Genomic DNA, 13415 nt, shown 5'->3' on the forward strand with positions numbered 1-13415 from the left:
GGGTCAGAAGTTGTCTCCTGGAGTTCTGTTGATGCCTGTTGAAAAGCTGAGAGCTGAGTTACATAACTAGGTAATTCTTTAGGGTTAGCAGTTAAAAGTCTCTCAATCTCTTTGAAATGCTTAATAGGTCCTCCTGTTGCTGTTTTAAACTGTCTTTCTTTCCATGCATGAGCATGTAAAGTCAAATAAGCCTACTTAGAGTCAGTGTAGATATTTACTCGCTGTCCTTTGCTTAACTCTAGAGCTCGGGTCAGAGCCACAAGCTCCGCCAACTGGGCACTGGTTCCCTGGGGGAGAGATTTTGCTTCTAAAACCTGTTCAGCAGTCACCACAGCATAACCTGCTTTCCGCTTTCCATCCCGAACAAAACAACTGCCATCTGCAAATATTTCCACGTCAGGATTGCCTAATGGGGTATCCATTAGATCCTCCCGAGCTGCATAGTTTAAAGTTAGGAATTGGGAACAATCGTGATAAGGTATATCATTTTTCTTCTCAGGAAGGAACGTGGCAGGATTTAAATTTACACAAACTTTAAGCTTAGTTACTGGTCCTTTTAACAACAATGACTGATATTTAAGAAGTCTAGTTTCTGTCATCCAAATATGAACCTTAGAATTTAAGATTCCACTTACATCATGAGAAGTCAGTACAGTAAGGTTTCATCCATTAATTATTTTTAAAGCTTCAGTTCAGTTCAGTTCAGTCGTTCAGTCACGTCTGACTCTTTGTGACCCCATGAATCGCAGCACGCCAGGCCTCCCTGTCCATCACCAACTCCTGGAGTTTACTCAAACTCATGCCCATTGAGTTGGTGATGCCATCCAGCCATCTCATCCTCTGTCGTCCCTTTCTCCTCCTGCCCCCAACCCCTCCCAGCATCAGGGTCTTTTCCAATGAGTTGGTTCTTAGCTTTAGGTGGCCAAAGTACTGGAGTTTCAGCTTCAGCATCAGTCCTTCCAATGAACACCCAGGACTGGTCTCCTTCAGGATGGACTGGTTGGATCTCCTTGCAGTCCAAGGGACTCTCTCAAGAGTCTTCTCCAACACCACAGTTCAAAAGCATCAATTTTTCGGCACTCAGCTTTCTTCACTGTCCAACTCTTACATCCATACATGACCACTGGAAAAACCATAGCCTTGACCAGACAGACCTTTGTTGGCAAAGTAATGTGTCTGCTTTTTAATATGCTATCCAGGTTGGTCATAACTTTCCTTCCAAGGAGTAAGCATCTTTTAATTTCATGGCTGAAGTCACCATCCGCAGTGATTCTGGAGCCCCCCAAAATAAAGTCTGACACTGTTTCCACTGTCTCCCCATCTATTTCCCATGCGGTGATGGGACCAGATGCCGTGATCTTAGTTTTCTGAATGTTAAGCTTTAAGCCAACTTTTTCATTCTCCTCTTTCACTTTCATCAAGAGGCTTTTCAGTTCCTCTTCACTCTCTGCCATTTAAAGCTTCAGGTGCTAATAAAGCCGCTGCACCAATTACTCTTAGGCAGTGAAATTACATGAAATTACATCTAATTCTTTGCTTATATAATCAATAGGTTGCTGGTGAGGCCCTCGGGGTTGTGTCAAAACTCCCAAGGCCATACCTTTTCTTTCAGTGACAAACAAGTTAAATTCTGACCCTGTGGGCAAACTCAAAGCGGGAGGTTGCGGGAGAGCAGTCTGAAGAACCTTAAAAGCCTTTTCATTATCTGGAGACCAAACCAGTTTGTTGGTTTGGGCCTGCTGAGTTTCAGCTATAAGTTTACAGAAAGGCCGGGCAAGTTCCCCATAACCCGGAATCCAAATACAACAGTAGCCTGTGATTCTCAAAAATCCTCTCAATTGTCTTAAAGCCATAGGTAGGGGATGATTTAGTATAGGTTTAATTCTCTCTGGGCCTATGGCCCTAGTCCCTTCTGAGATGATTAGGCCCAGATATCTGTTGACAAAACTGAGCCTTCTCTCTTGATGCCTTGTAACCGCAGCCTGCCAGAAAGTTTAAGAAATCTTCTGAGGCTCGTGAACAAGCTTCCTCTGTCTCAGCACAGAGCAAAATATCATCTACATATTGTAACACCACCGCTTCAGAGCTATTAAAGTTTTGTGGATCTCGTGACAAACTTTGTCCAAATAAGTGAGACCTGTCACGAAATCCCTGGGGCAAAACTGTCCAGGTTAACTGAGAAGCTGGCTGCGTGGGGTCCTCGAAGGCAAATAGAAATTGACTTTCCTCCGCCAAAGGCACTGAATAGAAGGCATCTTTTAAATCAATTACCGAGGAATATTTGGCTCGTTCAGGAATGTCAGACAATAGAGTATAAGGATTAGGCACCACGGGGTGTAAAGGAACCACAGCCTCATTTATTATTCATAAATCTTGAACTAGTCTCCATTTACCATTTGATTTCTTTATACCCAGAATAGGAGTGTTGCATGGACTGTTACAGGGAACTAACAGTCCCTGCTCTTTTAAATTCTCAGTGATGGGCTTTAACCCTTCCTTAACCTTAGGTTTCAGGGGATACTGCTTCTTATGTGGAAATAAGTGCGGGTCTTTGAGCTTGACAACCACAGGAATAGCATTTTGTGCTCAACCCACAGATTTTCCATCAGCCCATACTCTAGGATTCACATTTTGTTCAACTAAAGGGAGAGAAAGCGAGGGCTCCATATTCATGAAAACAGAGGCATGGACCCTGCTCAGTATATCCCTCCCCAAAAGGGGTGAGGGTGATTCTGGCACAATAAGAAACTCGTGTGAAAATAGCACAGAATCCCAGTTGCAAGATAGAGAATAACTGAAATAATACCTTTTGGCTCGTCCAGACAGTCCCATTACGGAAGCGGATTGGGAAGAAAGTGGGCCAGGGGCTTCAGTAAGCACGGAGTAAGTTGCCCCAGTATCTAAAAGGAAATTGATGGATTGGCCTCCCACCGTTATCAATACCCGGGGTTCCTCAGGTGTAATTAGGACGGGAGCTTGTGTGGGGACCCCCCGGCACCTTCAGTCCTGATGGTCTTGAGAGTCCGACCCCTGAGACCTACGCCTCTGGGGGCAGTCTCTCCTCCAGTGTGGTCCCTTGCAGACAAGACATGGAGCCAGGGGCGGCTTAGATGCCTGAGGGCAATCCCGCTTGAGATGCCCCTCCTTTCCACAGCAATAGCAAGCCCATCCCTTTTCCCCTGGGTCCCTCTGGGTATTTTTCTCAGGCTGTTTAAGAACGGTTTTCATAGCCATTGCGAGGGCTTCTGCCTGTTCCTTTGTCTTTCTCTGCCTTTCTTTCTTTTCCTCATAGTCCCTTCCATAATAGACTGTCTGAACCAATTGTAACAGATTATCTAAAGACTGATTTGGTCCATACGCCTGTTTTGATAACCTACGGCGAATATCTGGAGCCAACTGAGTGAGAAATCTATCTTTTAAGATCACTTTTCCCTCATTTTCTACAGAACCAGTCTAATTGTAAAACAGTATCATACATAAGAGACCCTCCAACTGGCCACCATTCGCCGTCTTCCAGTGGGTACCGCGGCCATGCAGTATCACATAGGAAGACCAGGTGTGTCTTCTTTAAGTCCTGGGGATCAAATCTATCCTAGTTTTTCAGGATACAGTTCAAAGGAGTGAGGCTGGAAATGTTAGCTCCCATCTTGTCCTGAAGGATCCTGGACGAGCCCTCAAGATGAAAGGTTGTTGCTGAACGATAAGACGCCAGGATTCTTGGCCTCCAGAAGAGACGAATTCAATCTGCGGCCAGAGACAAGGCTGGATCTCTCAGAGCTTTTGTGTAATAAAGTTTTATTAAAGTATAAAGGAGATAGAGGAAGCTTCTGACACAGGCATCAGAAGGGGGCAGAAAGAGCACCCCCTGCTAGTCTTCAGCTGGATGTTATACAGTCACTAGCAGTCAGTTAATGAAAAGAGAGGAACATCTTAAAACTCAGAATGGCACCAGGCCCCTCATCCATAAATTGCCTTTTGTGATAATTCTAGCACCAGATCATTCATCCCAGGCTGTAAGACAATTGACTTGAATCTTGTAGAAGGGCAGATTACCATACAAATAGTTTTGTTTACATAGATTGGTGGAACAGTATCCGAGTATAACATACTGGTTTGTCAAGTACGTTCTGAGCCATTTGGGGGAACTAGAAGTCTGAGTCTGGGGTACATTAACATAGCTTAAGGCAAACATTTCCATAAGAAAAAATGTATTGGTTAACTCAAGGTTTGAGAATAGTTAGCTTCAGGTGAAACCAGGTGTCATGGCAACACAGCATTTTAAAAGAAACCTTCTTTTCATGTTGTATAGAGAAGGAAAAAAATATCGTCAGTTTGTTTCCTCCTGCCACTTAAGAGAGAGAAGAATGTCTGGCACTTGCAGCCTATTTCGTCCATTTGGAGACCCTTGGCCTTCCTTCCTGTTACCCTCTCATTAGCTATATTGAAAATATAGAAGAAATGTGCTAAATTTTAGGTAAATATACATTGCATATATGAGGTAAGGTAGTCCATAAATTATTCAAAATAAGTGATGGTCCCCTTGTAGTCACGGAGTTTGGTCACAGTGAGGAACCCTGGGACCTGTTACCTGAACAGATATTCAGCCAATTCATCATCATGATAATCATAACAAAAAGTTAAGTAAAAAAAAAATGAATTTTTATGTAGCTGTGTAGGCATAATCCATTTTAGGTAAACTGCTGTCTCTACTGAGAAGTTGAAAACAAACAACAAAAATTCCTATGTAATTGATTTTGAGGGTATTTCAGGTACCATGAATATCTTGAAATATTTTATTTTTGATTGTCTTCACAGCAACCCTGCAAGAAACAGTTGATTTTGCTGATGTATATAAAGGTATTCACAAAATTTACACTTGCCAAATTATTCCTTTGTATATACCAAAATATAGGAATAACTGATATTATATCAACCTATGTATATTTCTTAGAAAATTCCTTATATGAAAACAAATGTCTAATATGTTCTGATAGAATTTCTTTACATTTACACCTCTGTCCAATATTAGTCGAGTATTAATCATTTCATCTTGTACTATCAGTAGACATAAGGTCTTTCACATAAATATGCTTGAATAGAAGGGCTAATAAATGTGTCCACACACAATTGTAAATAGGATTTTAAAAGTGTATGCAATTCATACATAACTATGTTATACTATATGATTGTAATTATGCAAGTATAATTATAATTACAGTAAGTCCTCTACATAATAACGGGTTTCCTTCCTAGAGCATGTTTGCGAGTTTGATTTGTCTGCAGGATTCCTTGTGTCTCAGATGGTAAAGAACCTGCCTGTAATGCAGGAGACAGGGGTTTGATCCCTGGGTCTGGAAGATCCCCTGGAGAAGGGAATGGCAGTTCATTCCAGTATTCCTGCCTGGAGAATCCCATGAACAGAGGAGACTGTGGACCACAGTCCACGGGGTCACAAAGAGTCAGACAGGACTGAGGAGCTAACACTTTCTTTTTTCATCAGCAAAGTTACCCTAGGTCCCCAACTAATGCAGTTGATTATGTGGTACTGAGCTGTAATAGGTGTATAGCACCCATCACCATTGTTTGTACACTTGCTTCCGGATATCCTGGGATGGAAATAAAGATGCTGTCTTACAGTACAAACTGCTGTACAGTAAAGTACAAAAGAATCACAGCTGCATGGATGCAGGGGCATTGTGATGTGTGCCAGACACCTGAACCAACTTACACGTCTGTACACATGAAAGCACACTTGCATCTTAGAAAGCTTACGAATTAAGGTTTATAGTTGCAGAATTGAGAGCATATAACATATAATAAAAAAGTTGTCAAGAAATAAAGGTTATGTTAGTACTTTTCCTTTCTGCTTCCTTTATCTACTTTTATGTCAATCTATATATCTACACATGTGTCAACGTTTGCCAAAAATAGCCATTTGGCATTTGAGTGAAGGGAAAGTTGCTCAGTTGTGTCCAACTCTTTGCAACCCCATGGACTGTAGCTTGCCAAGATCCTCTGTTCATGGAATTCTCCAGGCCAAAATACTGGAATGGGTAGCTGTTCCCTTCTCCAAGGAATCTTCCCAACCCAGGGATCAAACCCAGGCCTCCTGAATTGCAAGTGGATTCTTTACCATTTGAACCACCAAGGAAGCCCAAGAAAAGTGGAGTGGTTCATCTATACCTTCTCCAGGGGAATTTTCCAATCCAGGAATTGAACCAGTGTCTCCTGCATTGCAGGCAGATTGTTTATCATCTGAGCTACCAGGAGAGCCTGTAAAAGTGAAAGTATCTGTCGGTGGGCCCTTTGTGATCCCATGGACTCTAACCACCAGGCTCCTCCGTTTATGGAATTCTCCAGGCAAGAATACTGGAGTGGGTAGCCATTCCCTTCTCCAGGAGATCTTCCTCACTCGGGGATTGAACCCAGGCCTGCTGCATTGCTGGCAGATTCTTCACCATCTGAGCCACAAGGGAAGCATCATAATTCTTTCTTGTTGGGGGCTACCATAATACAGTATCATACTTACAAGTGTCACTGGACTATAACCATTTGAAGCCAGCAGCACACTTCCTCCATTGGTGACAATCAAAATGCCTCAAGATATTATTGAATGCTCTTTGGGGAACTAATTTTTCCCATTGGAAAATGACAAACCTAGCCCTCTCTCCAACGGTATTGCTAGCTCTGTAACCATTTCTATTTCTATAAATGTATGCTTTACTTCCAGGAGACAGTTTTTTTAATAGAACTTAAAATTCAATTTATTATATTTATATTAACTTTTAATGCTAAAAAATCACCAGAATTTAAAACATAACACTATTTACTATTCTGAGGTCTCTATCCAGCATATGTTTTCTGATAAAATGGAAGAACACAACAGAACCGTGCTGAGCGAATTCATCCTCATGGGAATCACAGACCGCCCCGAGCTGCAGGCTCCATTGTTTGGGCTCTTCCTCATCATCTACGTGACCTCCGTGGTGGGCAACTTGGGCATGGTCATCCTCACTAAGGTGGACTCCAGGCTACAGACACCCATGTACTTCTTTCTCAGGCACCTGGCTCTTACTGATCTCGGTTATTCAACAGCGGTAGGACCCAAAATGTTGGTAAATTTTGTTGTGGATCAGAATAAAATCTCCTATTATTTGTGTGCTACACAGATGGGTTTTTTCATCATGTTCATTATTAATGAACTTTTTATTCTGGCGACAATGTCTTATGATCGCTATGTGGCCATTTGTAACCCTCTGCTCTACACAGTCATCATGTCACAAAGGGTGTGTAAAGTGCTGGTGGCAATTCCTTATGTCTATAGCACATTTGTGTCTCTGTTGATCACCATAAAGCTTTTTAATTCATTCTTCTGTGGCTATAATATCATCAATCATTTCTACTGTGACAATTTCCCCTTGTTATCTTTGCTTTGCTCAGACACACATGAAATTGAACTTATGATAATGAGTTTCTCATCTTTTAATTTGATTTTCACCCTTACGATAGTTCTTGTGTCTTACCTGCTTATCCTTGCAGCTATTCTCAGGATGAAATCTGCGGAAGGTAGGCGGAAGGCTTTTTCTACCTGTGGATCCCACCTGACAGTGGTCACCGTGTTCTATGGCACTTTGACATTTATGTATGTGAAACCCAAGTCCAGTCATTCCTTTGACACTGATAAAGTGGCGTCTATATTCTACACTCTTGTTATTCCCATGTTGAATCCTTTGATTTACAGCTTAAGAAACAAAGATGTAAAATATGCACTACAGAAGATGTGGAGAAAACTATTTAGCATCTTTTCGTAATGATCAGTGTCAATGTGATTTCTACAAATTAGGTTAAGGACTTCATACCTCATTTTTTGTGTTTGCAAAGGGGGAACACAAACACAAGAGTTTAGATATTTAGAGAATAACTTCTATGTGCCATTCACACTTCTATGTGCTATAAATTTATTAGTATAAGAAAAAACAGGAAAAATATTTGCCAGCTTTGATAAGAGATGAAACATAAGCAAAATATGAAATCAATTTTAGAGTACAGTGGAATGAGTTAGGACACAATAGACCGTAAGAGCAGTCAAGGAGAGTAAGCTATGCAGGAGTGATGAAGGACAGTAGGTACAAAAGGAGAATGAAACGACTTTTAGGATCGTCAGTCTTCAGAGTAAACTCTAAAGTATCTGTTTGTGTTTGTGTACACGTGTGTGTTTAGTGTTAGCACATTCACTCCATTTCGGTCTTCATGTTCTTCCACAAGGCGTGTTAAAAGCAAACTCAATCCCTCTTTTAGGAAGTAAAAAAGAGGCAGTTTCATGATTTTGTCTACGCTGCACTTATAGTGAATGTGTAATGTGAAATGTAGCGATTGATATATATCTTATGATATCTGGACTAACTTCCTTCAAACCGTCGCTAAATCCCCCATTTTTTGTTTACTTTTAGTATTTTTAACATTCAAGACATTTTCTTTACATCAAGGAAGGACTAGACTCCTTTGTTCACCAACCAAGAAGTAGATTTTTCTATGAAGTCAATTAAATTTCAATAAATAACATTCATTGAAATAAAATAATTATGTGTATGCTGTATTTGCTGTTCAGTTGCTAAGTTATGTCCAACTCTTTGCAACCCCGTGGACTACAGAATACCAGACTCCTACGTCCTCTGCTATCTCCCAGATTTTGCTTGAACTCATGTCCATTGAGTCAGAGATGCTGCCTAATCATCTCATCCACCACTTTCTCATCTTCTTTTCCTCTTTCCTTCAATCATACCTAGCATCAAGGAAATATGTATAATGTCATATAAAAATATGGAGAAGGACTTGGCAACCCACTCCAGTACTCTTGCCTCGAAAATTCCATGGATGGAGGAACCTGGTAGGCTACAGTCCATGGAGTCACAGAGTCGGACATGACTGAGCAACTTCACTTTCTTTCTTTCTATAGTTCCTTTTGGAGAAGGAAATGGCAACCCACTCCAGTGTTCTTGCCTGGAGAATCCCATGGATGGAGCGGTCTGGTGGGCTAGAGTCTATGGGGTTGCAAAGAGTTGGACATGACCAAGCAACTAACACACACACACATATAAAATGAATATTACCAAAAGTTTTTACAGTTGATTTTTAATTAGGAAAAAAGTATGAACAATACACATATAAGCAAAATAAAAATATTTGTTTCTAGGAAATTATGTTGACAGAAATACAGTAAAATAACGTGAGATAGTGGTGGCTATTGAGATTATTAAAATGCTTAATTTTATATTTTTGTTTATATATTCTCCCCAAAACATCTTAAATGAATAGTTATAACTTTCATGATCTTCCCTGTAGCTCAGATGGTAAAGAATCTGCCTGCAATGCAGGAGACCTGTGTTCAATCCCTGGGTCAAGAAAATCCTCCAGAGAAGGGAACAGTAATCCACTCCAGTATTCTTGCCTGGAGAATCCCATGGATAGAGGAGCCTGACGAGTTACGGTTCATGGGGTCACAAAGAGTCAGACAGGATGGAGCAACTAACACTACAACTTTCATAATGAAGAAAGATATAGTCTCTAATATCTGAATTTTAAAAATTAACTGTGACTAAGCATACATAATATCCCCTATATTTCGTTTATTTTATGCTACTTTGTTATATTCAGTAGACATATCAGTTATTTAAGGAAGTTGGCTAATTTTTCATAGAATACAAACATTGAAAAACAGCAGTTTGTACACAAATGAATAATTAGAATGGACATTTTTGATGTCAACATAATTTAATGCATAATATGATAATATTTTTAAAAAATAAATAGAATTAGATAAAAAGGAAATTACAAGGAAACTTTACCAACACCAATATTTCTTTGAAATAGCAATTTGTGCTTAAGGCCAGAATGATATGAAAGGATATAATTTAAATATATATATTGATGTGTTTGGACACTAAGACACACTATTAAAAAGTCAAGAATTAAGATGATCTCAAGCAGAAATTTGTGTTAACATAACTCCACTCCAAAATCTGATTCAGGTGCCTTAATTGCAAAATTCTACATATTGTTTAGGGCTAAAAAAGTAAACAACTAGCTTCTAATTCTTTCAGAAAACTAAAGAGAAGGTACATTTCCTAACTCTACTTGGAAAGCTTTCTTGTTGTAAAAGTGCAAGAGAAGTTATTTTAAGAAAAAAATAATAGTATCAGTCTTAACATATATTCAAAAATTCTAAACAAAATTGTATCAAACTGACTCTAGCAAAATATGGAAACAATAATGCATAATGAGAAAAGAATATATTTCACATTAAAAAATCAATTTACATACATGGCATTTAAATCTCCCTAATATTAATATAATGAAATAATTGAGTAGAAACTAAGAAGGCAAGTAAATTACCCAAGCAAAAGGAAATGTTTTGGTGACACAAACAAATAAATAAACACATAAACAATATCAGTATACTGAAAAGTACAAAGTGCTGAGTAACAAAACCAAAGACAAACTGAATGATTGGTAAACTTACTCACTTCACATAGTTTAATACTGAAAACAAGCCACATGTCTTTCAATGAATGAATAAGGTATATCATCATGTAATAATATTCAGCCCTGATAAAGGAACAGGCATTGATATACTAAAAGCCTGAATGGACTTCAAGAAAATTATGCTGAGTGAACACAACCTATTGGTAAAGATTACACATGGTATTTCCTTTATAAAACATTCTCAATGGTTAAAATTATAGTGATGAAAAACTGCTTAGCATTTAGGTTAAAGACAAGAATTAGAGGAGAGAATGGGTGTGGCTATGAAGAAATGACATGAGCGATATTCATGTGATGAAGTAAGTCTCTGTGCTGACTATGGTGTGGTTATACAACTACACATATATGACAACATTGAGGAGGGCATGTGATTATATAAATGAAGATACACAAATTAGCATGTGCAATCTGGTGAAGTCTGAACAAATTCAGTGGATTGTACATTGATAATTTCATGGTTATGAAATTGTACTGTCTTATGCAAGTTGTTACCACTAGAACTAAAATGGACAGAAGACTCTGTGTTCTTTTTTTGAAACCTTCTTGTGATCCTATAATTACTTCAACATAAAAATTTTTAAATATCAAGTTTAAGGCTACCTGGGACAATGTGGGATAAGAAAGAGTAGTCTATATTTCCATAACTCTAAGAGATGGATTGAAAAAGATATTGCTGTGGTTTAAATCAAAGAGTGCTCTGCCTATATGTTCTTCTAAGGGTTTTATAGTATCTGGTCTTACATTTCGACCTTTAATCTACTGTGTATAGTGATAGAGAATGTTCCAAGTCAATTCTTTTACACATAGTTGCCCATTTTCCCCACCATCATTTATTGAAGAGACCATCTTTTCTCCATTACAGAGTTATTTCCTACTTGGTTGTAGATTAATTGGCCATAAAGAAAAGATCAATAAAGAAAAAAATCCATGAATTTTAGCTTAATAAATAGTGAAAAGCATAGATAAACCACAAATAACTACTGAATTATATTCAACAATGCACATTTACAGCTCATTAACAAGTTACATTTTTGTGGAATATATGGATTATGTGAGACACATCAGAACATATGTCAAGGTAGACAAGAAGAACTGGAGAGGATATTGGACATGATGGAGAAGCAAGAAATATTGAAATGTGTTAAAGGCAAGTCCACTCCAGTACTCTTGCCTGGAGAATCCAGTGGACAGAGGAGTCTGGCTACAGTCCATAGGGTTTCAAGAGTCGGACATGACTGCAGTCACCAAGTACAAAGACAAATACAGTGCAAGAGAAGTCCAAAACAGATGATGACTCAGTGTGAAGTGGGAATGAGAAATGAGAGTAACTAATTTCCCTCCATAGAGTTAAAAAAAGGAAAGAATATATATACAAAATTCTTCATATATACACAAAACGTATTATTTTTATTTCATTTAAACATTTAAAAAAAACCCCATAGAACAGTAATTCAGCACAGCTTTTTGTCATCTAACTAGAGAGATTATTGGAGAGCTAGAAGAATACCGACAGGTTTGTCTTATGGATGAAATATATTAATCCAAATTCCTATATGGCTGTATTAGGGTATTCCAGGGAACGTAATATAGATATATGATAGATAGATAAATAGATGTATTTTAAAAAGTATACAATGTTATAATGGGAGCTGCCAAGGCAGAAATTTGTGGGCCAGGCTGGCAGACAGCACTAGCTGATGCTGAGGACAAATGCAGGAAACTGAGGCAGACTTTTTTGTGGCAATCTGAAAACAAACTTCCTTTTTCTTTGGGATTCCTCACTCTTGATTGAAAGAGTCTCACCATATTCTGAAAGGAAATCAGCTGTACTCAAAATCTACTGCTCAAAAGTTTATCACATCTAAAAAAGTGACACCTTGACTGATATTTTATTAAACAACTTGGCAGCATAGTCTTGCCACATAGACACAGAAAATAAACTTTAGCATCATGTGAAGAAGAAAATTAATCAAGAGTAAAAAGTAAAATGGAACACAAAAATACCTGTAAATATTCTAACTCATTGGTGCATATAAATTGTCCTGGACCACTAATAAAAATACCCGCTCCCTTGTTTCTATTAAGCTTTCAAATGCTTCAAAGGGGCAATCAAGAAATTGCTTGGCATCTCCTCAGGGAGAGTCTCAGAGGATGGAAAGGAATCCATAAATTATTCTTACGATGCATGTTATAAAGCATATGAGGAAGCCAAGACAGAGGTTTCATGACAGGTAAGCAGTATAGCTCATGTAGTGTCATATTTTATTAATAATTCTGAAGATATTAACAAGAAAATGCTTTTATTCTATGATAAACCACAGCAAAATAAAGTAATTAGCCTCCAACTAATAAAAATAAATGAAAAAAAAAAAGGATTTCTGATTTAATTCTGTGTACACCTTGCTATTGTTAATATATAAGCAGAATAGGACCTCAACACTTTTTCTTCAAAGTAATTATACAAATATTTTCACAAACACAAATGAGCATCTTTGAAACATCAGTGCCATGTTGTTTATGTAATATTTATGTTTTTATAAATGCTTAAACATGCAGATAAGAAATGAAAAGTGTAACACAAGAAGCCTAACTAAAGGATTAAGAATAAAAATGAAAATCATAGCAGAATCATGAAGCTGCAAGTGGTTAGTTTCTAGCTGAATTTTCGTCAGTCTTGGCCTCTAACGTTTTCCTTATTTTCTTCTCAGAAATGTTAATAATGAAAGTCGCTCAGTCATGTCTGAGTCTTTGCAACCCCATGGACTATACAGTCCATGGAATTCTCCAGGCCAGAGTACTGGAGTGGGTAGCCTATCCCTTCTCCAGGGTATCTTCCCAACCCAGGGATCAAACCCAAGTCTCCTGCATTGCAG

General features: G+C 38.5%; 1 protein-coding gene across 1 annotated transcript; it reads left to right on the plus strand.

Annotated features, from left to right (window-relative positions):
* The first annotated feature begins 6854 nt into the window (after positions 1-6854).
* On the plus strand, positions 6855-7811 carry LOC122699852 (olfactory receptor 8K3-like). The gene has a single exon (XM_043912273.1). The coding sequence runs from the start codon at positions 6855-6857 to the stop codon at positions 7809-7811; it is 957 nt and encodes a 318-aa protein (XP_043768208.1).
* Positions 7812-13415: the final 5604 nt, after the last annotated feature.

The sequence above is a fragment of the Cervus elaphus genome, chromosome 1, assembly GCF_910594005.1.
Source record: "Cervus elaphus chromosome 1, mCerEla1.1, whole genome shotgun sequence".
In the NCBI taxonomy this organism is placed as follows: Eukaryota; Metazoa; Chordata; class Mammalia; order Artiodactyla; family Cervidae; genus Cervus; species Cervus elaphus.

Bases quoted from the DNA above. Each gene is read 5' to 3' on its own strand.
- LOC122699852 (XM_043912273.1), top strand. From the start codon at position 6,855: ATGTTTTCTGATAAAATGGAAGAACACAACAGAACCGTGCTGAGCGAA.